Genomic DNA, 25,442 nt, shown 5'->3' on the forward strand with positions numbered 1-25,442 from the left:
AAACACTTAGTATCTAATACTAGGATTCTAATAAAAACATTACACTATGCGATCCATAACTTATTCAGTCTTTGGAAATACTGAGCTATAAAATATTGTCTGACAGCATTCCAGCAACACAAACTCCTCGCCCGCCATATCTGAAATGGGTTTAGCCTGTAATGTCACAGGCACCTGTGCCTGGCCAGGTGACACAGACAAGGCTCAAGAAGTGAAATAGGAGTTCTGCATGGAGTACAGATGGTCGATGGGATTTCCCATTCTTGACTGCAGCGGTCCAGCTTCTGAAGTCGCTAGGAAACAGTCGCCCAGGTTGCTAAGTGAGGTATCGTCACTATCCAGGTCATGGAAAAGGGGCTCAGCACCTTAAAGTGAGGCAAACAAACGATGTTGAAGTATTATTGGCGATGGACAGTCCTAGCAAAGTGCTTTGCAGTGACATAGCGCTGTCCCCCAGCAGAGCTAAAGGGCTGGAGTGTGGGCATTCAGCCGCTGCTCACACTAGGGGGCGCTGCTGATTCACAACACTCCAGCTGGAGCTCTGGAAGGCAGCATGTGCTTCGGGAAGGCGCCAATCTCACCAGCTGTGGAGACTCGCGGGGAAGGTGAGAACTGGCGTGTGTGTGTAAGTCAGGATGGAATCTCCATTCTGGCCCTGTATTGGCGGGTGGAAAGAGACCCGCTGCAGAGGTGCCTAGAGATGAGCACTGCAATTTCCCAGAGGCTCTTACCATAGGGGTGCATGTGGTCCCCTGGCATCTGGGGCGGGGTGAGCCCTTGCCGGAAGGGGTCCGAGCTGTAGACGCCCTGCTCAATAGCCAGCAGCTGTTGTGGCGGGGCCAATGTGGTGTATGGGTTTATGATCCCCTCCAGGCCAGCATTCCCACCATTGTTTGTCTGAGCTGTAAGACAAGGGAGAACTGATGTCAGAGCCAAATGCTGCTGTAGGGCCCCCCTGTTTCTAACCTCCCTGGGCTGCTACACAGGTCTGCACTCCAAACCCATCCCCAGGCAGCAGTGCTGGGTCCCTTCTCACCCCTCCGGGCTCTTCTCTCACACATATCCCTGAGCCTGCAGTCCCACGGTGGCACCCCTTACTCTACCCCACCAGCGCCAGGACTCAGCTCCCCCCTTCTTGCCCTGTCACCTAAGCTTCTGGCCCCCTTTGGCCAGAATCAGCGTCTCTCTGTGCTGTGCTGCTGTCATCCCTCCTTTCCTGCAGAAATGGGCAGAGATGTCTGTCAGGCTCCGTCCACTCCAGACTTCTGGACAAGTCATAGCCCTGCATGCTCCCAGGAGAATGCTCTGTCAGTCACTCCAGCCCTATGCTTGGGGCCCGGATGGAGGGGTAATACAAAGGTGGCTTTAAGTCACCTTCACATACCATGTATTCTGGGGTCATTCTGGGGCCACCATGCCCTGCAGTGTAAGTTAGAGCCTCCTCGGGGCTGCTCTAATTGACTCTCGGCTTCCCATGACTCCCCCTGGGCCTTGGGATGCAGAGAACAGATGAAGAGCAGTGTGATTTGGCCATGTCCCTTCCTGCCCCCTGCCACGAGCGTAGCCCTCCCTCCTATTCCCTAGTGCAAAAACACCCCTTGCCCAGGGGTGTAGATCAGGACTGTTGTAGAGCCCTTTCACCAGCTCTGCACCAGCCAGGGGGCCATTCCCGTTCCCCTTCAGGCTCCTTTGCACTCCCAGAGCAGCACCAAGGGGCCTTATCAGAAATGAGAATCTCTCCCTCGCTGGCAGGAACAGCTTTGCCACCCCCACCCCTGCCTGCCCAGTGCACTAGGCAGGTTCTCAGAGAAGCACCGAGCCCTTAGTCGTCTCTGTTTTAATTAAAGCCAAACCACCTTTTCCTAGCCTCACCCCTTGCGGCAGTGAGAACCCTGACCCCCTTTCCCACACTAGCTGCCCTTGCCGGCCCCTTGCCCTTATGCTGTAAGCCATGTAATAAAAAGAAACGCTACTTCACCCAGCATGTAAACAACCAGTGGAACTCACTGCTGCAAAGAGATTATCAAGTCTCATGCTGTGGCTGGGCTTCTAAGTGAGCTGTTTATCTTATGACGGATAGTAACATTTTCAGCTCTGCTGGTTAAGGGGGAGACTCCCCCATGCATGTAAGGCATTCTACAATGGGCTAGTGCAGTGATTCTCAAACTTTTGTACTGGTGACCCCTTTCACATAGGAAGCATCTGAGTGTGACCCCCTTATACATTAAAAACACTTTTTTCTATATTTAACACCATTATAAATGCTGGAGGCAAAGCGGGGTTGGGGTGGAAGCTGACAGCTCGCGACCCCCCACATAATAACCTCATGACCCCCTGAGGGGTCCCGACCCCCAGTTTCAGAACGCCTGGGCTAGTGGATCTGGGGGTAACACACCTCAGAGCTGGGGGATCCCGGGCAGAGTTCTGAAGTGCAGTGGGGGCCTGTCTTGCAGCAGAATGGGAGATCCCAGCTATAGGAGTTGGGGTTCTAGGCCAGGAAACGGTACATGGGCAGCAGAAAGTGGGCACTGCAATTGAACTGGGAATACCAGTGCCGCATTTTGGGGGGGTGGGCAGCATCGTGCAGCCTCTCTGTGATTTCTGACAGTGGTCATGGGGGTCTCATGCAGCAAGGGGGTTAGGTGGTCTTCTTGGGCAGTACCTGAACTGAGCCGCTGGGTGTTTTGCTGATCTTGCTGCTGCTGCTGTTGCCTCCTCGCGAGTTTCTTCATCTGTTCAGGAAGGAAAGGAATGCAGAGGGTTGAAACAAGTCAATCTATGGAGGAGGCAAGATCAAAGCTCTAGGACAGTGTTTTTCAGGAGAATATAGGGCCGGCGGGACCTCCTGGGTCACTGAGTCCAGACCCCATATCGTCCCCCGAGGTTACGTACCTTCGCTCTCTGATTCTGGAACCAAACCTGCACGACTCGCACACTCAGCCCCGTCTCGGCTGCCAGCGTCTCTCTGACCTGGGATAAACGACACAGCAGACATCCTCAGTCTTTTAACCAGTGGCTTTGCAGTTTCATTCCAGAGGAGAAACAGCGATCAGGCAAACCCTGGTGACCCAGAACATCAGGGAGTCTTCAGTTCACACAGTCCCCAGGAGGCCTGGCAGGCAGCCTGCTGGCGGGGCGTTTTCCTACCACTGGAGCCATCTCAGAGAGACAGAACCATGGACTGCACCATCCCCTCCAGATCCCTTTGGGTAGAGGCTTTGCCTCGAGGCCTGTGAAACCTGCAGCTGGCCACATAGATGGTGAGCTGTGAGCTGCTTCTCATACGAAGTGCTTGTTTCACTATCCCCATCTTCTCTGCCTTCCTACAGTTGCCCCTCAGTTTGTTTGCTCTCCCTCTTGGGTCTGGTGATCAGTCTAGACCGTAAGCCTTTTGTGGTAAGGACTCTTTTTTTAAATGACCTACATGTACAACAATTAGTGCTATGGGACCCCGATCCCTGACTGGGCCCTCTGGGTGCTTCCGTAGTAAAAATAATAAAGAATAAGGAATCACACAATATAGCTCGCTCTCTGCCTCACATGTACACACAAGCAATCAAATGCCTAGGGATGAGTCCCCAGTCTGCACTGGCTGGAATTTAACGGATTTAGTTTAGCCTATGAAGCCTGGGGGTGAAATCCTGCTCCCCACAGCTGTTTTGCCATTGATGCCAATGGGGCCAGGATTTCACCTTAATGCCAACTCCGTGCCCCGGCCCAGAACAGGGGCCCAGGGGGGAGAGAAGGATGTCTGGTGCCTGCCCTCTCCCTCACATCCCCACGTGGGGACGGGGCACAAGTGCAGTGCTTGTGTTTGGGGGAGCACAGGGACTGCTCCCTCCTAGCTCCTCCAGGGGCACAAGCTGCACCAAGGGGGCAGGGAGGAGATGGGGGCCATGCATCCCTCTCTCGCCCTCACCACCCCTTGCAGCTAAGGCACGGAGTAGCTACACCCCCGTGTGATCTGGAAGGAGCCCATGGAGCTCCCCACCAGTGGGACAGAGCCAGCAAGATACAATCTGGCCCTATATGGACTGGGTCCTGGTTATCTCAAAGTCTATCTCATGTGATCATACAGCAGCATTGAGCAAGCACTCCTCCTGTTGAGCCTGGGTGTGACTGGAGGCAGGGCCTTCTTAGTGGGGGGTCTCAGCTATGGACCAGCTTCCCCATCAGTTCACCAGAGCCTGAGTTTATTGACCTTCAGCTCATGCTGGAAGGTCCAGGCTCTTCCAAGGTGTGGGAGGGTAGGCAGATGGGGCTGGTGGGAGGGCTGTAGTACTGGGGAATCCCAGACAGGTTTCAGCTGTGGGACAGACTGAGCACCTCCTATTGCGACCGGTGGAGAACCTCACAGATAGGGCACGTGACTGTAAGATGTTCTCTCTTCCACGGACGCAAGATCACAGCCAGGCCCAGTCCAGCTACCTGCAGCTTCCGATCATAAGAACTGGCTGGGAACATCAGAACAGAGATAGGTTCTATAATCTGGCCCACAGCCACTCAGGACCTTAAACACAATAGAAGAACTTTAAAGAAAATCAATGTCTAGCTTGACAGGTAGTGAGAGCAACAATTTCTGCAGCGAAGTAATGTCCTCGGGCAGTTCCATGCCCATAAGAATGGAATCTGCAGCAGCCTGAATGAGCCGTTAGCCTCGATCAGTGATGAGAAGGAGCCCCGTATAACAAACAATTACTGTAATCGAGCCTTGAAAAAACACAGCCGTTTAGCCGTAACTCTAAATCTATCTGCCGGAGCACTGGTGGGAAAAGGCCCTTTTAATGATGGAATGGAGAGAAGGGGCCAGATCCCCAGCGGGTGTCAGTTGGCGTGGCTCCATTGTCTTCAATGGACTTGTTCTGATTTACATCAGCCGAGTAGCTGGCCCAGGAGGACCGCCAATTGGAGGATAATATGAATCTCAGAGTTGGGTGAGGATGGAGTCAGGGATATATTGTCCAATGGAATCACCAGGACAGACGCACTGCTCAGCAACTGAATCGATGTTATTGGAGTCAATGATCAGATCTCCTGCTTTCTTTGGGTTCAACTTCATGAAGTTCTAGGACATTAAGGTCCATCAAACACCTAATCTGAGCAGAAATTGCAGGTGCTTGGGACTTTTTTAAAAACTAGACTTAAAACACTGAGAAATGTACAATAGGAAGGAAACAATCCTCCGTTTTTCAGGAAATAGCCTGGATGATCTAAGAGATCCTTTCCACCTCTAACTTTCCTGGATGATCTAAGTCAGTGGTTCTCAACCAGGAGTCCAGGGGCCCACCAGGCAGGGCCAATGTTAGACTTGGTGGGGCCCAGATCAGAAAGCCAAAGCCCCACCATGCGGGGCTGAAGCCTGGGGTCCCAAGACCCATCACCCGGGGCTGAAGCCGAAGCCTGAGCAACTTAGCTTTGCAGGGCCCCCTGTGGTGTGGGGCCCTGGGCAGTTGCCCTGCTTGCTACTCCCTAACGCCATCCCTGGCTTTCATATGCAGAAAAAAAATTGTTGTGGCACAATTGGCCCATGGAGTTTTTATAACATGTTGGCGGGGCTTCAGAAAGAGAAAGGTTGAGAACCCTTGATCTAAGAGATCCTTTCCACCAGAAAGTCCTGGGGACAGGGGTCGTATCCTCTACTATGTGTTGTACGGCACCTAGCACACAGTGTCTGGGACAGACGCTGCCTTACAGAGACTACAATCTCAATAGACAAGACAAAGGGGAATTAAAATCTCCATTTTACAGACAGGGAACTGAGGCACAAGGGACTTGTCCAAGTTCACACAGGAAGTCTGGAGCGGAGCGAGGAACCAAACCTGTTCTGCTGAGCCTTGTGCCGGTGCCGTAACTACAAGACGATGCTTCCCCCAGCTAAGCGCATCAGTGGTACGAAGCAAACCCGCTCCAAAGAAAGGATATTACTTGTTAATCTTCCTCGTGGAAGATACCATTCCACCTGACTCCCACCAGGATACTGAGCACCCAGGGAGATATAAGCAGGCTCTTCCGTAAGATTTTTGGAATCTCTGGGGCACTGGTAGGTGCACTTCATGTGTGCCACAGACAGCAGTAACTCCACCCGCCCTCCCCCAGTGAACAGGGCATGGGACTGGGACTCAGCAAGTGTAAATCGGTGTCAGTCCAATGACTTCAGTGGAACTAGGAGGATTTACTGCAGCTTGGGGGTCGGCCCAGAGTCAAAGAACTACCCACCATGCTGCGCGCACACAAGGCGTTCATATTTACACTTACAGCACATACCTTCATTTCTTCTTGCATGCACAGCTGGGAAATTTGCTCACATTTGGAGGTGCTTTGGAAAGCTGAGTTCCCTGGGTACGTCTGGCTGCACAAGTACATGTTACACACACATACACACACACACACACACATATGCAACAGAAACAGAGCAGGCCAGATCCTCAGCCAGTGTAAATCAGCACCACCCCAGTGGCTTCAATGGAGTGACACCGGCTGAGGATCTGGCTCGACATCTCCAACATGCGGACGGTTCTCTTATCATTGTACCTTCCTGCATGGCTTGGAGGAGACCTCGAATGACGCTTTGAATGCCCTCCGCTGCTGCGTTGTCAGGATTGTCCTGGGTCTCTTGGGACGCTTGTGATCCTTGCTGTCCTCGGCGCCTTTCCCGGGACCGTGGCCCATTTTGCATAGACTCTCTTCATCGTCACTTTTACCTGAAAGAATTAAGCAGGCCCATAAAGGTGATGGACAGAGCGTGCCAGCTTTCTGGGCGGTGTGTCTTGGTTTAGCTGAACTGTACATTTTAGCACCCAGATCCTCAAAGGGATTTAGGTGCCCAACTCCCACTTGGCCTTAGAAGCCTGAGACTTATTGACTTTCAATGAGTTTTAGGCTCCTAAGTGACTTGTGAAAATGGGATTTAGGCATCTAAATCACTTGGCGACTTTTGAACCCTTTGAACCATATATCTACACTTTTTAAAGACCTTTTGCTGCAAGTTCCCCAGCCACCCCGCCAAACCTCACATAGATTTATTTACACTTTCATCTGACCATGTATATTTGATCCAAACCACCACAGACTTTGGGGATTCCACATTCCCCTGCCTCCTCATAGTTTCCTATCCAGCCTCCTAATCACAAAGTGGCAGCCATCTTCCCTGAGGGCAGCCTGGCTTCACTGAAAGCAGAGGGGACGGCCATCTTCACTAGAGGCAGCCTCACTTTTGCATGCAAAGCTATTGTGGAATTACTGCCATCTTGACTGGGGGAGGTTTGGCTTCAGCCCTGTTGAAAGCAAGGGGAAGTGGTGGCCATTTTGAACAAAGGGAAATTCACAAGTTTGAATTCCAGGATTATGTGAAATGAACTCCACCAAATATTGTGAGATTCATAATAAAATCACACGGGTTGGTCACACCATAATAGGGCTTAGAATGGAAGTCTAGATGCAGCCTTAGCTATGGAGGCCCAACCCACACTTCCCATAATTCCAGATTCTTGTGTTAAGCACTTTACAAAGGTATCATTATTCCCATTTTACAGATGGTGAGACTAAGGCTCAGAGAGATGAAGTGACTTAACCAAGGTCACACACCAGATCGGGGTAAAGCTGGGCCTAGAAGCCAGGACTATCCACTGTATTGTGTCTCTATTGTACAATGACCTCCTCAAACCACCCTTCTGTTGTTGTCTTGTGGGTCTCATCATCACACACTGTGCCTGGACAGTTTATATTGATACAAAAGAAGGGCAAGGCCATTCTTGACTGATCAAAAGATATTGCTGTGCATTCACTTACAGATCATAGATCAGGCCAGATTTAAATGTGTACGTATGGAGTTTATATAACAGGACATTATGATTTTGGGTCAGGAATACATCCAAGGTGAAACATGAAACCATAGAAGCTTCTCCCTAGAATTCATGTGGGAGAACTTTTCTCTTAAGAACTAAAAATGCTGTAGCAGTCAAATATTACAGAGAGATAAAGAGGGGACAGGCTCTGACCCCCAAATCCAAGGTCTAGATCAGGGGTAGGCAACCTATGGCACGTGTGCCAAAGGCAGCACGTGAGCTGATTTTCAATGGCACTCACACTGCCCGGGTCCTGGCCACCGGTCCAGGGGGCTCTGCATTTTAATTTAATTTTAAATGAAGCTTCTTAAACATTTTAAAAACCTTATTTACTTTACATACAACAATAGTTTAGTTATATATTATAGACTTGTAGAAAGAGATCTTCTAAAAACATTAAAATGTATTACAGGCACGCAAAACCTTAAATTAGAGTGAATAAATGAAGACTCGGCACACCACTTCTGAAAGGTTGCCGACCCCTGGTCTAGATGTTCTTCATAATTTAACCTGACAATGTGAAAGCGAGATGAAAGGACTAGCGCTCGATGTTTGCAGAACTGTAGGCAATAGGAGCATACATCTCTTCTCTGACATAAAACCACCCAAACTCAGGCACTTGGGGAAAAACAAGAATTAATGCCATGTGAAGTTTAAACTTGTTTCATATATTTGTTAAAGATTGGAAGGAATTTGAGGGGGGGTTTTCTCGTCCCCTTTTTTCCTCTATTCACACCACCAATTTATGATGTAAGCAGTCTCCGCTGAAGGTTATATCCTGTGAGAGCTAGACACCTGTGGAACCTTGCTTGAGACAACAGTGTCAGCACTAGAAAAAGGAATGATGATTTATAAATCCATTTCGAGGAAAGCTGAACTTTCTACACAAGGACAGGAGGTGGAGCCTGAAGCCATACAAGTTGGACATTTTTCCCTGGAGGTCTAAAATACTTAACAATTTATAAACTCGCTGCTTAGTGCCTCAGGTGGCAGATTAAAAGCTGAATTGTCCAAACAGAAGAGCAGGAAGTGAAGTAATTTTGGCAGCATGAGCAATACAGACGGATCGGAGTTCAGCCGATGAATTCACTGTATTTTCAAAGGCTGTAACTTACCTCTCAACCCCCAGACTCTGAAATGAGGGACAGTGACACTCAAAATGAGAGACAATGAGGGACAACCCACTTTAAAATGAGGGACAATTTTTTTTTTATTGGACACACTGGGTTTGTTTGTAAATCAAAGTACAAGCATACAAATAGCCTGGAACTTATTATGATGAAACTAAATAATGATTCTGTGCACTAAAAGCATACTTAAGATGCTAAGATGAAAATAATGTGAGCGCTTGTCTCTTTAGAGTCTGGTTCTTGGCCTTTACCTTCAACCATGAGTGTCACAGGCTTTGGAAGAGCAAAGCATTAAAACAAATTAGTGATTTTTTATACTAATGAAATACAATAATACAGAAAGAATGTTAGGATGAACCCATACAGTTAAGATCAAGCTCCAAACTGTGGAGTGAGGTGACGGGGCAGGTATTATGGCAACTCCAGTTTTCTTGATCCAAGTTTGCAGCTCATAGGAAAGGGGAGCAGGTGGATCAATGAAGTGGCCCCTCAGTTCCCCAGGGATGCTGATGGCCCTGGCTGCAGGGAAGAGCATGGGCAGGGGATCCCCCTCCCTGGCAGAACGGATCTGCCTGCGAACCACATCCTTGCAGCTGCAGATGGTCTCCCCGAAGCTGGACTGGAAATGTGCCTCCACTCACCTGAGCCTGCAGTCCAAGCCACTGGAGAAACCCAGCCAGCCCAGCTCCAGCACAGGCAGCTCCATGTCCAACTATTCAAGGAAGCAGGTGACTGAAGAGCAGTCCAGGGAGGTGCTAAGCAATTGCTCGGCTGCCCCTTCCTTGGCCCTGGGAGCCAACACGGGTGCCTGAAGGATGCCCTTGATCTCAGGCTCCGAGAGGAATTTGGGCACCTTCCCCCAGTGCAGGGAAGCCCTCAAGGCGTCCCTTGCTCCACTTGCTTGCAGAGTGGCAGTGACTGGTTGCGAATGCGAGGTGTGACGACATCACGCACCAAGACATGCAGCTCACAAACAGGAACCTGGCTGAGCAGCCGAATCGGGACTTCGCAATGCCAATGCACAGGACTGAAGGACAACTTTAAAAATCGGGGCCAGGCGTGGGACGCCCTGCACAATGCAGGACGGTTGAGAGGTATGGGTTGGAATAGCCGTTCCACATGACTAACAGCTCATGGGATTTGCTCCAACAGTCTAGATCACTGGTCTGTCTAATTTGAAACCCGTTCTATACCACAGCAGACCATTGTTCCATTTTATACAGCAGCCAACCTCCTAGCACGCCTGACCAGTTCACTGATCCATCCACTCTGGGCGCTTATCTCCTGCCACCCAACTAATGGTACAAATGGCCTAAGACCGCCTAAGCCCTTCTTTCCCATGCAGGACATATTAGTCAATATTTACCTCTTGGGTTAATGTCAATTTTACATCAACAGATGTCAATATTAATTTATTATTCAGTAGAACTGGCTGAGATTTTTCAACCAAAACTTTTTTTTTTGGTAAAAAAATTCAGATTCAGCCACATCAAAAAGTTTCACCAAACTGGGCTCATTTTGCTGAATTGCTTGGGTCGAAAATACTACAAAAAAAAAATTCTGAAAAAATCAAAACATTTCATTTTGACTTTTCCTAAATTGAATGTTTTGCTTTTTGGTTCAAAATGACTCTTCGTTTCAAAATGTCCCTTTGTTTTATTAGAAACAAGCAAAAATGATTCTATTTTCTTGAGACTAATCATTTTGTTCTAACTGAAATGAAGATTTTTTGTTTCTTTTTAACTTTATGGTTTGCCAAAAATTTCTAACAATTTCATTTCCAGTTCAACCCCAATCCTTTTTTTTTCAGTGAACTGAAAAACTCATTATCCGCCCCCCTCCCCCCCTCTATTATTCAATTCCATAACGGAATTTTCTAAGCAAGTACAGAATTCTGGGCTACAGCTTAAAAGAAAGACACTATACAAAATACAGGCCTGCGTGCTTCCTACAAGGTGCCAACTCTGTCTACTCCACTATCAAATCCACATTTTAAAATCAGCAAGTCTGAAAGATTCGCATCCAAGAGTTTTAAAAGAGCTGTCTGAAGAGCTCTCTGGACTGTTCATGTCAATTTTCAGTAAGTCTTGGAACACGGGAAGTTCCCGAAGACCAGAAGAAAGCTTAGAATGTTTAACTTACCCTGGTCTCTGCACATATTTTACTGCCCCGCAGGCTGTGTCCAAGGAGATACTCCAGACTGAAGTATCCCTTTCACAATATACTGAGGTTCAGTTTGGAAAAGTAACATTTTATGTCCTTGAAATTCCACAAGGATTTTTTCTGTGCTCCTGCACTGAGCTATTGGAGACAATAACCCACTGGGTCTTGTCCTGTTCCAAGCCCCTCGACGTCTACCGGCTGCAGCACCTTCACAGCTTGCCCACACTGCAGCAGAAGCCTGGGCCAACATACCTCCATGGACCGTTCCAAGAGGAAGTGTTTCCGTGATGAACTCACAGTTGAAGTTCCGGATAGGGCCAACGAGCAGGTCCAGTTCCAAAGACTTGCGACTAGGGAAAAGCCATGGCGAGAGGCAAGCGGAAAGACTCCGGCTGGCTGCACAGAGTGAGGACAGGGTTTCAGCGCTGGAGCAGGCACTTGCTTCCCAATTCTTGGAACAGGAACAGCGGCTAAGGGAGGCGGACATTGCTCAGCAGAGAGAACCGTTTGAGCGGCTCATATCTATACTGGCTGCCAGATCATTGGCTCCTGCTGCCTCTCCCACACCATGTCCCCTACAACGTATCCTCAGTTCAGAAACAGCTCGGAAAACTCCCTGGTTGGGTGACCCATGCAATCAGTCCCATGAGCAGCCGGGCAGGGCAACTTAGTCCCATGCAGGCTTTAGTCTTGAACCCCCTTCTCCTGGGGATGCCTCCACCCCCTTTCCCCGGTGTTAAGTGTGCGAAAAGAGGGAACGAAGGGAAAGGAGAATGGGGGGGGGGCAGAGAACATGGCATGATAGGGGGTTTCTGTCTTGTACATGGTTTCACAGTTTGCACTTCATGCTCATTTGTTGTTATTCTTTTAGAAAGATCTTGTTGTAACTGGTGTTATGGTGTTGCCTGCCTGGCAATGGGTGAATGTTGTACGGTTTTAATACATGTTTACAACTAAAGCTTTTTATGTCATCAAGAAAGTTTATTGCTGTCCCTGCATCTCATGATACAATCCAATTTGAAATAAAGGTGAACACATGATGAGGGACAATTAGGAATTAGTAAGCAGACCCTAAGCCTCTATCTGGTTCCGTTCAGCAAGCCACACTTCAATCACTCCCTTATACGAATCCACATTGTGAATCATGCCCCCACCCATTTCATAAGTCGTCTTGTCATTCGCAAGTACTTTGCATGGTAACCAGCACCCCTGCAGCACTGAGCCCCCCCAAATCAATTAATCCCATCCCCTCCCGCCCACAAGCACATTCATAAAGGTGCTAGTTTCCCTCTTCCATTGGGCCGTACACGCCCATAACATGGAAGGGAGCACAAAGCATCCCTGACTTCTGTTGCCTGGGCATAGCCAGCTCCAGCTGTGGTAGTTGCATTTTTTGGCTGTGTGTATCGGTTCAGTGGCCCCTCGCCCGCACATGTCCTTTCAGGGGGAAATGGCTCACCTCTGGCTTCACAAAGATTGGGAGCAGCACAGCAAGCCACAGTGAGGGGGACAGCATTGATGACACTGGCCTCCAAATGGGTCTGTAGCCGCCTCCAATGGGTTTTCAATCTGCCCAAACCACATTCAACCACCATTCTTCACCTGCCGAGAGCATAATTAAACCATCTTTTGCCAGGGCCTTTGCAATTAGGGTATGGTTTCATAAGCCAAGGCAAAAGGGGGAATGCAGGGTCCCCCGGAACAACGGTGAGGACAGTAGCTCCACTGATGACAATGTCATGTGGTGGGAATAGTGTCCCAGCCTGTCCATGAACGTAGGCTCCCGATCAGCGAAGAACCCTGGTCTCATGAACTTTTCCAGTGCAGCCTACATTGGCATTACTAAATCTCCCTCTGTAGTCCACGAGGGCTGGCATAACAGTGGGGTAGTACCATTGTGGAGGTCAAATTATGGACAAGAGTCCCACCAATGGCTCCAGCGCAGATAGAAACCCCATTCTCTGAAAGCCAGCAATTACCTCAGGAATATCTTTAATGCCCACCGCCTTGGGGTAACCCACACACCTGATTGCCTCAGAAATGTCCACCACTGATTTATCTGCAAATTGACTTTCCAACACCAAACTGGGTTGGCAACAGACCTGTAGCAGTCTAGTGTAACCAGCTTCCAGATGGTTATAGCAACCCGCTTCTGGACTGGGAAGGGTGCCCTCATGTGTGTCTTTACGCCAGACGGTCGGGGCAAGCTGCCCACAAAGCTCCAGAAATGTAGCTCTCTTCATGCAAAAGTTCTGGCCCACTGCTGGTCATCGCAGGTCCCCATGATGATGAGATCCCACCAGCCTACCTAGGAGACATCAGCGGCTATATTTAGTGTCATGAGCAGCATGAGCGAGTGCGAGTCTGCCATGCCTGGATACATCTCCTCCTCCTCCATGTTGAGCTCTGTCAGATGCCTTTGGTGGGTCAGAAAACACAGCCGAAATGCCCACCAATGCCTCACAGAAGCTCTGCCCGTTTCCTGACACAGGAGTGAAAGTACAAGCAAGAGAACTTGAAAAGGAGCCTTCTCCCTGTTGCTCGGCTGGCAGTGTTGGTGGGCTGTTCAAACTTCCTGTAACGTGCTGGGTGCACTGTAAAGTTTTCCCATAGTGCACCACGGTCAAAGGCCTAGAGCAGCCACATTTTGAGAGAGCAGTAGGGAGTCTGCGGTATGGTTGGTTTGACTCGGGTCTGCGTGCTGCAGTGTGGATGCCAGAGCCCCAGGTTTGAAAATTCTCAACGTAGGGTTAACAATCAGTGTAGATGCTCTACCTGGGTCAGATGACTTGAGTCCCACTAACTCTGGGCTTACAGTGCAGTGTAGACATATGCTCAAGGAATTCAATCTATTTTGCTTAACAAAGTGAAGATTAAGGGGTGACTCCATGACCGTCTATAAGTACCTACGTGGGGAACAAATATTTAATAATGGGCTCATCAATCTAGCAGAGAGAGTAATTAACCACTGGAACAACTTACCAAAGGTTGTGGTGGATTCTCCATCACTGATCATTTTAAAGTCAAGATTGGATGTTTTTCTAACAGATCAGTTCCAGGAATTATTTTGGGTTGAGTTCTCTGGCCTGTGCTATACAGGGGGTCAGACTAGATAATCACAACAGTCCCTTCTGCCTTGGAATCTATGAGTCTTTGGACTTGCAATACTTCAGTGGGAGTTGAGAGCACCTGGTATCCTGTAGTGCGCACTCATCATATAGCAGGATCAAGCCCAAAAGTCATTTTAGGATTATTTATTTTATGGTAGTACCAAGAGGCCCCAACCGAGACCTGGGCTCCTTTGTGCTGGGTGCTGTACAGACACAAAGTGAGAGACAAGGCAGAAAAAGGTTGGGCAAGAAAAGAGAGAGGGGCTGTGACTTGCCCAGGGCCACAAAGTAGGTCAGTAGCAGAGTGAGGTACAGAATGGTAGTCTCCCGTGACCCACTCACTGACACCTCCTGGATTTTATTATTGCTCGTTTACTTGGGAACAAATCCACGGTGCTCTCCCACCAGTTTAAGTGATGTCTGAACAGCAAGTTAGCAGAGACTGCAGCAGGAAGGTAACCACCAGCGTTCCTGTTCTGCTTCCGTATGGTTGAACCAGAAGCCACAGAGGTAGGGATTTGAAATGCTTTTGAAAATCACTAAGCACTATGAAATTGTTTCAAACCGTTTTTATTCCAAGTCTGAAGTTATCTTGATTAAAATAATAGTAATCCATGACGTGGGCATGTTTTTTTGAAAACTGAAACCATTAATTAGTGATTTTTAATGCCCCCCACTGTAATTTTCTATAACAAAACATCCCTTTCATTTTTTAATTTCTCAGTTATTAGCCCAAACTGCTTTTATTTCTTCACCCCTCAGTGCCTCCCCACAATTGTTCTCTTTACCTTGTGTCCCACGCTGCTTTGTGATGCTTAACTCAGTGTGGCATTTTGGGACACAGCTTGCACAGAAGATGCTATGCAATGAACACTTTATTGTGCTGCATAATTAAGAGACTTTATTTATGACTTAAATACTGTATTGGTAACCTCGGTTATTAATCCTCAGAGAAGCACCATGAAAGCACTTGTAAAATGACCATTTTACTGTGTACGAACTCCCCTCTAATGTGCTGTAAATCAATCATAACCTTTCCAGCAAAGCTCCTCTAGGATCCGTTGGGGAAGTGTTTATGGTGATTACACCTATAATGAAGCTAAGTGGCTTGTTTTAACAACATGATACGCACAGTGTGGGAAGGCTTGGAAGGGGCTTCATTGTAGGGATAAGCAAAATGGCAGTAATTAAGGCCAACCTTAGAGGATCTGGGAAGAGTCTCACAGCCTCTATGTTTCCATGTGCCCACAAGGTGGGGACCCTGCTCATGGGGAGCTGAGACTGACTCCGCGTCGGTGCAATGCAAGCTGAAAAGCAGTTCTAGGAGGTCTGCACTGAAGCCAGAAAAGGTGGATGTGGTCTTTGACAGACATGGGTGTGGTCTGGGGAAACTCCAGCTGCGCGCCACACCTTGCAGGCTGTAATTTAAAGCAGGCTGTTGGCTGTGATCTCTCTGGCCCATTTCCACAGTAAGAATCAGGGGGGTTAAGCAGGGCTCTGAAATAGAATGGGCCACATTGAAATGCCCAGATTTGCAGACATATTTCTGTTCCTCTTTCAATTAATTATAAGAAACAGTCAAACCTTACTTCACCTTGCATGATCTCTTGAAATGTGTGTTAACTACTTATGCTAAACAATCTGTTCCAGTTGGTATTTGCAGTATTCCAAGACCTGAAGAAGCTTGTCTCTCTCACCAACAGAAGTTGGGCCAATAAAAGATATTACCTCCCCCACCTTGTCTCTCTAATGTCCTGGAACCAACACGGCTACAACAACACTGCATATGCTTTACTAAGGCAGTCTAGAAAACTGGGAATTACTCCAGGCAGCAGCAGTCCACAGAAGATACATTCATGCGGGACCAGGGAATTTCTCTATCAGTGGACATAACTTGAATCACAAATTCTAGAAAGTCAGTGAGGATCTCACACCCATTCATGACCTCTCTGTCGATTGCGCTAGAAAAACGTAACTTCAACATCATCCAGACTTACAAAAAGTGTATTCGCAAAATAGGCAAAAGTTGTTCCTGGCAAAGGGAGGAAGGATGGCTCTGTGTTTAGAGCATTAGACTGCAATTCAGCAGATTTGAGTTGACGTCCCAGCCCTGCCACAGACACCATATGTCACCTTGGGTAAGTCACTTGATCCTTCTGTTCCTCGTCTGCAAAGTGGAGCTAATGGTTCATTTTCCCACTCTATTTCTGTTGTGGCTATTTAGACTACCAGCTCTTCGGGGGTAGGGACTGGCTCTTGCTATATGTCTGTACAGTGCGGGCCCTGACCTCCATTGGGATCAGTAGGTCCTACTGGAATAGCAATAAATAAATAATAATACAATGTTTGTGTGTTGAGCTCTTCCTCTCCTGATGTCTGCAGCAGCTGCTGGACAGCCAAGGATGGATCCTGGGAAACTGAAATGAGGAGAAGCTCTATTCTACTCCTGGGTGTTGGGTTGAAAGCACATTTCACGCTGAGGCTGGGGTTGCGAAGGGCTGCCACAATACAACTGATAATGATCATTAAGGCTTCAGCGAGATAGAGCATAGATTTTAAGACCAGCAGGGACCACTGTGATCATGTAGCCTGACTTTCTGCATCATCACACGGGCTATAGGACTTGCCTGAATTAATTCCTGCTTCCAGTCCAATAGCTGTGGTTGAACAAGAGCAGATCTTTTAGGAAAAAAACAGCCAATCCTGATTTTAAAATGTCCAGTAATGACGAATCCACCACGGCTCTTGGTAAGTTGTTCCAAGAGTTAACGACCCTCACTGTCAAAAATTTCACCTTATTTCCAGTTGCAATTTGTCTGGCTTCAATTTCTAGCCATTGGAGTTTATTATATCTTACTCTGCTAGACCGAAGAGCCCTTTATTATCAAATCCCTGTTCCTCGTGTAAATACTGACAGACTGTGATCAAATCACACCTTAACCTTCACTTTGTTATGATAAATAGACTGAGCCTAAGGCAGGTTTTCTAATCCTTCCATCATTCTCGTGGCTCTTCTCTGAGCCCTCTCCAATTTATCAGCATCCTTCTTGAATTGTGGGCACCGTATCCAGCAGCAAATGAACCAGTGCCAACTAACTAACTAACTAACTAACTAACTAACTAACCCCTCACTCTTACACAGCACTTTTCATCAGTGGTCTCCAAGTGCATTACAAAGGAGGTCAGTATCACACAGAGTTAACAAACCTCCTGGCTCCTATTCGATATCGCCTTGTTTATTCATCCAAGGATTGCATTAGTCAGCAGCAGGGCCGGCTCTAGTTTTTTTGCCGCCCCAAGCAAAAAAATTGTGGGCTGCCCCCCACCCCAGCCCTGGGCTCTCCCTCCCCCCCCAACCACTGCCGCCCCAGCCCTGGGCTCTCTCTTCCCCCCCCCCACCCGCACCCCCTGCCGCCCCAGCCCTGGGCTCTCTCTTCCCCCCCGCACCCGCACCCCCTGCCACCACAGCCCTGGGCTCTCTCTCTCCCCCCCGGCACCCCCTGCCGCCCCAGCCCTGGGCTCTCTCTTCCCCCCCGCACCCGCACCCCCTGCCACCACAGCCCTGGGCTCTCTCTCTCCCCCCCCGGCACCCCCTGCCGCCCCAGCCCTGGGCTCTCTCTTCCCCCCCCCCACCCGCACCCCCTGCCGCCCCAGCAGTGCTGACTCCGCCCACTCCCCCCTCGCCTCCAGCCAGTCTGGCGCTGGCAGGGTCGGGGTAAGCAGCGGGGCTCCCGGGCCGCGCCTCAGCCCAGGGTCCCTCCAGCCAGGGCTCCTGCCTCCAGGACCGGCTGGGACCCGGGAGGGCAGAGCCGGGGGACCGCCCCAGAAGGGGGCTGAGGAGCCGGGGCAGGGTAGCCCCAGAGGGAGCGGAGTCCCAGAGAGCGGGACGCGGGCTCCACACGGCAGCGCCCCGCCCTCTATGGCCCTGCTGCTGCTGCTGCTTCTGGCCGCCCTGCCGCAGTCCCTGGGTGGCTCGGGCCGCTTTGCCCAGCCCTGGCTGCAGCGTTGGGGGGCAGCCGCCCTGCAGCACCTGCAGGCGGCTCCATGTGCACTGCGGGGCGGCCCCCAGTCCGAGTGTCCCCGGCTCGGAGCCTGCCCGGCCCAGCCACAAGGTGCGGCGCTGCTCCCCCGCGGCACGAACCGGAGCGGCCCCAGGGCACCCCCCGCGCACGACGTGCTGCTGCTGCCAGGGCCAGCTCTAGGCTTTTGCCACGGGAAGCAAAAAAAAAAAAAAAAATGGTCAGAATGCCGCCCTTGAAAATGTGCCGCCCCAAGCATGTGCTTGGTTTGCTGGTGCCTAGAGCCGGCCCTGGTCAGCAGGAGAGGAGTGGCACAGTACTGCTCGAGAGATTTTGCAGCTGGCATATCATCATCATCATCATCGCTGTTATTATTATAGCTGTGCCTAGAGGCCTGAGTCCAGGATCAGGGCTCTACACATGACAAAAAGACAGTGCCTATGTGCAAGAGCCAGCAGGGGGATAGGACAGGCAGATGGGAGGAGCACAAGGGAACTAGACTATGATTGGTGTGGTAAGCAGCCGTCACAGCGCAGCTACCTAACCACTGTACTTAACTGGTTCCCTATGGCACCCCTGCCGTTTTGCATGCTTCCAGCCCCACTCTTCCTTGAGCACACACACCTGGTGTGGCTAATAGGCACCGCCGACACGGAACAACATGCTTTATTAGCAGCATGCAGCTGCTTTCCTTTCCCACCCCACAGGCAGCTTAGGTTCAGGGGGCAGACTGGTCACACTAATTCCCACCAATCTCTGGCTGCTGCTGCAGGGGTTTTCTCTCCCTCCCTCTCCAAGAAAGAAACCCACTCTCCTTGCAGGCTACTGGGAAACGAAGGAAGGGGGTTTGCTCACTGGGTTTCAGATGCAATATGTAACTGCTAGCTACTTCTTGGTTCCTTGCCACTTTGTGTATGTGTAATGCTGCATTAACGCCAGTGTCCTGCTTACATTCCAGCGTGGGTAATTACATTCTTCTGCCTGCAGTTCCAACTGCACATGGCATTCTTATGCCCATCCTAAACCACTGTGCAGCAATACTGTGCCGTTAGACACCTGGGAGGAGTGTTCCACACCAGAGATGGCTGCATTTCAGTAGCCGGTAAAGCGATGCCTATATAAACAGCTATATTCCACTAAGCGTTATGTCAGCTTCTGCAAAAGAAACTGCTGCTGGATCTGAACGTTCCCAAAGCTAAAGGGGTCAAGCCCATTTCTATTCAGAACCTATTCATGTTTGCCTAACACTATGTGTAATTTATCAAGAATTATATACGGCCTAAAAGAACCCCCCAAGATCTGAACTTGGTGGCTTCAGCCCATTGCTGGAGACTTAAGAATAAGGAACCTGAGATTTTTCTGCTCGGGACAAGTGACCCTGTTGTCTTCATTTATATCCCACCACAGAGGTGATGGCAATAAAACTCTCTCTCTCTCTCTCTCTCTCTCTCAAAGAAGGCTGAGTGCTTGAGAGCATCTTATGACGATGCCTGTAGGTGTTCTACTGCCCTGATGCTATTTCCCAGCTAGCATCTGGCTACTATTTCTAACCACATGACTTTAGAGTGCAGCAGGACATTTTGCTGTTAGTGTCTGACAAGTGCAGCTCAGTGGATGATAATGGAGCCGCTACAGCTTTCAAGACATTAAAAAAAAACCCACTGAAAACAAACAGATCTCTGCGCTCTACTCTGCAAGTGATGAAAAGGAGGACCAAACTCCCCAAACACCTGCTCCAAGAATCCATCTGAGTGGGGAAAAAAAGTTGAGTCGGATTTAGTGTGGTAATACTTTTAATTAACTCTGCCTTTAAAGCCTTCCGTGAACGAGGTAGGAATTAATTAATCTTTAAGGCTCCTCCTGACGTCACATGGGAAAGGGCTGGGGGCCATTTATATTGTCTGTGGTGACCTCTGGGTGACCCCACAACTCAATGGGGAAGAGAGCCGGGTGGTGTGGAGGCAATCTAGGGCTACTTGATTTCGTGCGCGGAGATGAAAAAATTCTTTGGTTGGAGGGAATTAGGGAGAGGAGAAATGTTAGTACACTTTTAATTGGAAACCAGGGTCTTCTTTCAGAAGGGTTTGTTTACTTAGGCTTGGCCGCTGGAGCTCAGGGGAGGCAGTAATTGAAGCAAGGGTTTGGGAGATTAAAGAGAACATATGGCTTCCACAGCCTTGCTTTTCATCTGCATTTTCTCACAAAATGGCCTTCAGTTTGTGTCCCTCCCTCCCAGCCTCTTACATTTCTGGAGGGCCTTTGGGAAGGCAGCCACCGGCTGGACACGCAGCTCTTAATTTCACAGCTCCTTCCAGCACAGGGAAAGTCAGGGACCAAGCTCCATTGGAGATCTCGATGGGGTTCACCTGGCACTGGGGGAAAGCTGCTGTGGTGACAGGTTCAAGGCCTCAGGGTCTCACTCCACCCGAAGTGAGTTCGAGAGACAGGAAACCATGTGAAGGAGAGTCACAACCTCGCGGGGGGGCACTCTCTGGTTTCACGCCTGTAGCTCCCATTGCCTTGACTGGGATTTATGGCTGCTCAGCCCTTCTGGAAATCAGGCCAGCAGCCTGAGAAGAGTTAGGGACTGAGAAGAGGTTAAAGGAGCACGGAGGTGGCTGGCCAGACTGCATGGGTGACTCTTTCATGAAAGGCTGCACTGGAGCTCTGCTTATACTGTGGTTCTGCCTGCAGAAGCACAGCCTCGTCCTCTTCTCACATGACATGGTATTACCCCACCTTCCTGGAGCACTGCTCTGCTTTGGGGCTTACAGCTCGGTCTCCTTTCCACAGGGCATGGCAGCAGTCCACTGGTTCACACAGCTGTTCAGCCACGGTGAGTGCAAAGCCATCCCTCTCCAGAAGAGGGCAGCGTATCACCCATTTCCCTTTCACTCCACCTCGAAAGAGGCGCATTGAGATGTTGGGTTGCCAGACGGCATCACAAATCAAAGTCACCGTGTCACATGCACACCACCACATTCAGTGAGATCCCGCTACTGAACCCATCGGATGGGAGGAGCAAAGAGATGAACATCCTGGACTGAGCTACAAAGCAGTCACGTCACAAGCAGCAATGGCGGACCGCCACTAAAGGTTTAGGGATTGAGTCTGCTTTGGGGATAGGTTCAAAAATTTGGATCCTGTTCTGAAGTTTGTCCCAACCCTCCAGATCTCTTGGGTCTCCAGAATCTGGCTGGAGTTGTCATAGGAAGAGACTTTTTTCCCCCTGAGGTTTCTGCCACTCCTTTTGGTTGGGCTAGAAGTACTGTAAGCAAAGCCGAGGTTGTTGGGAATACCTGGGAAAAAGTTAGCCAAACTTTTTCAAACCTCAAAAAACAACAACCCCTCACAAATCAGATCTGGTTCACTTTTGGGGTGAGGCTTCCTGTTGGTTCTTATTTTATCTGAATTGGCTCGCTTGTTCCTCAATAAATATAGATATTTATCTCCAGTAAGTTAAAAGTGGAGGAGAGAGGGATTTTTTGCCAGTTGACTTTCCAAGGTCTGATTCAGCACTCTCACAGCACCATGTTTCCAATTCATACATTCCAATATTGGACAATCATCTACTTGACTTTCTAGCAACAATACTTGCAACTGCACCCTCGGCTGTTGGCGTTCATCATTCGTGATGCTAATTGACTCAATATCACAGGGCATGGAAGCCCTCCAATAGGGGCCATCCAAATCTGTAGAATATCAGCTTCTCTCTCCAGGAGATCCATTAGCTATAAGGGATCTCACTCATTCTCTGGATACTCACTCACCATAACCGCTGCATCCAAAACATACAACTCCCCCAACAGTGAAATCAGCAAGACACCCAACACTCACTACAACAGCTGCAATGATTTTCCACCTCCATTACAAGTACAGAGAAAAGTCCCAGTCCATCTTCATCACACCTGTACTGGAAAGGGACATTCCCAGAGGATAATGACAGCTATTAGAGGAGGCAGTACGACCTAGTGAACAGAGCACTAGACTAGGACTGTGTTTTATTACCAGCTCTGCGACTGGCCTGCTGGGTAACCTCGGACCAGTCACGTCGCTGCTCCGTGCCTCAGTTTCCCCGCTTGTGAAATGATGCTGACCTCTTTTGCAAAGGCCCTTGAGATCTGCTACAGAAGAGCTAGCTGTTATTACAGCTTGAGATCTGCTACAGAAGAGCTAGCTGTTATTACAGCGACAAAGACTTGCTACAAATGACTGCCGGCCATTCCTTTCACAGGGCACCGGCCTCCAGGTGTTTAGCACCTTATCGTCTGACAACATGTTTCAAACAGGAAGCCAACAGTATTTTGGAAAATCAGATGCAATTGCAAGACACAGGCAAATGGCATGTGTCTATCTGCCCCTGCTCTTAGACGGTGTCTTTAGGGACTGCACCCCATCTAACTGAAATATTTCTGCTTAAAGTTCATTTTCTTTTTCTAGCCTTTGCTGCGGGACTGTTCCTATTTAGGGTTTGGGGTTTTTTTTAAAGGAAATGTTAAACATTTATGTGTAAAATAATGAAAGAGGCCGATCCAAGGCTCTGGCACCCTAACACATCATTAATAGCACAATCAAATTCCAGCAGCATTAAAGTCACCATTTCAACAGGAACTCAGCCAGCCACGCACCTACCGAAACTCCTTCCCAGCCCTTCGTCATTTGGGGAATCACACCCTCAGCCCTTTCCAAACATCCTATCAAACAGCTCCTTTGGCCGTATGCCCGCAAGGTCACCAAATCCGGGGTATGTCAGGCTCAGTTTTGCAGTCAGGCTATTTACCGTGGTTCAGAGGCTAGGGAATAGGCAGGGAATTTGGGAGACTTGGAGGCTAGTCCCAGTTCTGCCCGAGTCACCAAATGGCCTTGAGCAAGGTACGTCATATCTCTGTGCCGCAGTTTCCCCTCTGTAAAAATGGAAATAATGATAAAAATACCTAGCTTTTCTAATCCCCAGATCTCAAAGCACTTTACAAAGGAGGTTACTATCCTTAGACCCCATTTTACAGATGGGGAAACTGAGGCACAGAAAGGGGAAGTGACTCACCCAAAGTGACCCAGCACACCAGTGGCAGAGCTGGGACTAGAACCCAGGTCTCCCAATCCAGTGCTCTATCCACTAGGTCACGCTGCCTAATATTAAAACTTACTTTTAGATTGGAAGCTCTTTGTGGCAGAGACTGGCTTTGGACCTGGGCAAAATTTTTCAAACAAAACTCCACCCCCCCCAAACTAAATATATAGTCAGTTTGATCAAAATATTTCACAAATTCATGCAGAACTACTAACTGTGGTATGTAACCTATCATTTAAATCAGACACTGTGCCAGATAACTGGCAGATAGCTAATGTGACACCAATTTTTAAAAAAGGCCCCAGAAGTGATCCTAGCAAATACAGGCCAGTCAGCCTAATTTCAGTACCAGGTAAACTGGTTGAAAGGATAGTAAAGAACAGAACACAAGACAAATAAATAAACAGGATTTGTTGGGAAAGAGTCAGCATGGCTTTTGTAAAGGGAAATCATGCCTCACCAATCTATTAGAATTTTTTGAGGGGGTCAAACAAATATGCAGACAAGGGGTATCCAGTACATATAGTATACTTGGACTTTCAGAAAACCTTTCACAAGGTCCCTCACTAAAGACACTTATGCAAAATAAGCAGTTATGGGATAAGAGGAAATCATGAATCAGTGGTTAAAAGAGAGGAAACAAAAGGGTAGGAATAAATGGTCCGTTTTCAGAATGGTGAGAGGTAAATAGTGGTGTCCCCCAGGGATCTGTACTGGGACCAGTACTGCTCAACATATTCCTAAATGATCTGGAAAAAGGGGGAAACAGTGAGGTGGCAAAATTTGCAGATGATACAAAATTACTCCAGATAGTTACATCCAAAGCTGACTGTGCAGAGTTACAAAGGGATCTCTCAACACTGGATGACTGGGCAACAAAATGGCAGATGAAAATCAATGTTGATAAATGCAAAGTAATGCACATTGGAAAACATAATCCCAGCTATACATACAAAATGATGGGATCTAAATTCACTGTTATCACTCAAGACAGATTTTGGAGTCACTGTGAGTAGTTCTCTAAAAATAATATCTGCTCAATGTGCAGCAGCAGTCAAAAAATTAACAGAATATTAAGAACCATTGGGAAAGAGGTAGATTATAAAACAGAAAATATCATTCTGCCACTATATAAAGCCATGGTACGTCCACACCTTGACTACTGTGTGCAGTTCTGGTCACCCCATTAGAATTGAAAAAGATACAGAGAAGGGCAACAAAAACGATTAAGGGTATGGAACAGCTTCCATATGAGGAGAGATTAAAAAGACTGGGACTTTTCAGCTTGGAAAAGAGACAACTAAGGGGGGATATGATAGAGCTCTATAAAATCATGAATTGTGTGTAGAAATGAATAAGGAAGTATTATTTACTCCTTCACGTAACAAGAACCAGGGTCACCCAATGAAATTAATAGGCAGCAGGTTTAAAACAAACATAAGAAAGAACTTCATAACACAACAATACTGGTGTGAGTGAGGTTCTGTGGCCTGCAATGGGCAAGAGGTCAGACTAGATGATCATGATGGTCCCTTCTCACCTAAAGTCTATGAGAACACACAGTCAGCCTGTGGAACTCATTGCCAGGGGATGCTGTGAAGGCCAAAACTATAACTAGGTTAAACAAAAATTAGGTAAGTTCCTGGAGGATACAGCCATCAATGGTTATTAGCTAAGATGATCAGGGATGCAACCCCATGCTCTGGGTGTCCTAATCCTCTGACTTGCAGAAACTGGGACTGGATGACAGGGGTGGATCTCTCAATAATTGCCCTGTTCTGTTCATTCCCTCTGAAGCATCTGGCATTGGCCACTTTTGGAAGACAGGATACTGGGCTAGATAGACCATTGGTCTGACCCAATATGCTGTTCTTTCGTTCATGGAAAACAAATTGCTTTGGTCGAAACAAGGAAGAGAACTCCAAAAGAGTCAAAATGTTTTGTTTCAACATTTTCAAGACAAAATATTTTGATTTTTCTATTCAAAATGACTTTTCATTTTGAATTTACTTCCATTTTATTTAAGAAAAAAGGTTAAAACCCTCAGAAACTAAACAAAACATTTTGGTTCGGGTTGACAGAAACAGTTAGATCTGAAATGAATT

At 48.4% G+C, this 25,442-nt stretch overlaps 1 protein-coding gene across 1 annotated transcript in view; it reads right to left on the bottom strand.

Annotated features, from left to right (window-relative positions):
- Positions 1-204: 204 nt before the first annotated feature.
- LMX1A (LIM homeobox transcription factor 1 alpha) overlaps positions 205-25,442 on the bottom strand; it is a 140,447-nt gene continuing 115,209 nt past the window's right edge. The window contains exons 4-8 of the mRNA XM_065409783.1: positions 6,532-6,701; positions 2,893-2,970; positions 2,663-2,732; positions 732-902; positions 205-365 (exon numbers count right to left, since the gene is read on the bottom strand). Coding sequence (XP_065265855.1) covers positions 205-365; positions 732-902; positions 2,663-2,732; positions 2,893-2,970; positions 6,532-6,701 — 650 coding nt within the window. The remainder of the gene's footprint in view (positions 366-731; positions 903-2,662; positions 2,733-2,892; positions 2,971-6,531; positions 6,702-25,442) is intronic.

Source organism: Emys orbicularis, chromosome 8 (genome assembly GCF_028017835.1).
Source record: "Emys orbicularis isolate rEmyOrb1 chromosome 8, rEmyOrb1.hap1, whole genome shotgun sequence".
Taxonomy (NCBI): Eukaryota; Metazoa; Chordata; order Testudines; family Emydidae; genus Emys; species Emys orbicularis.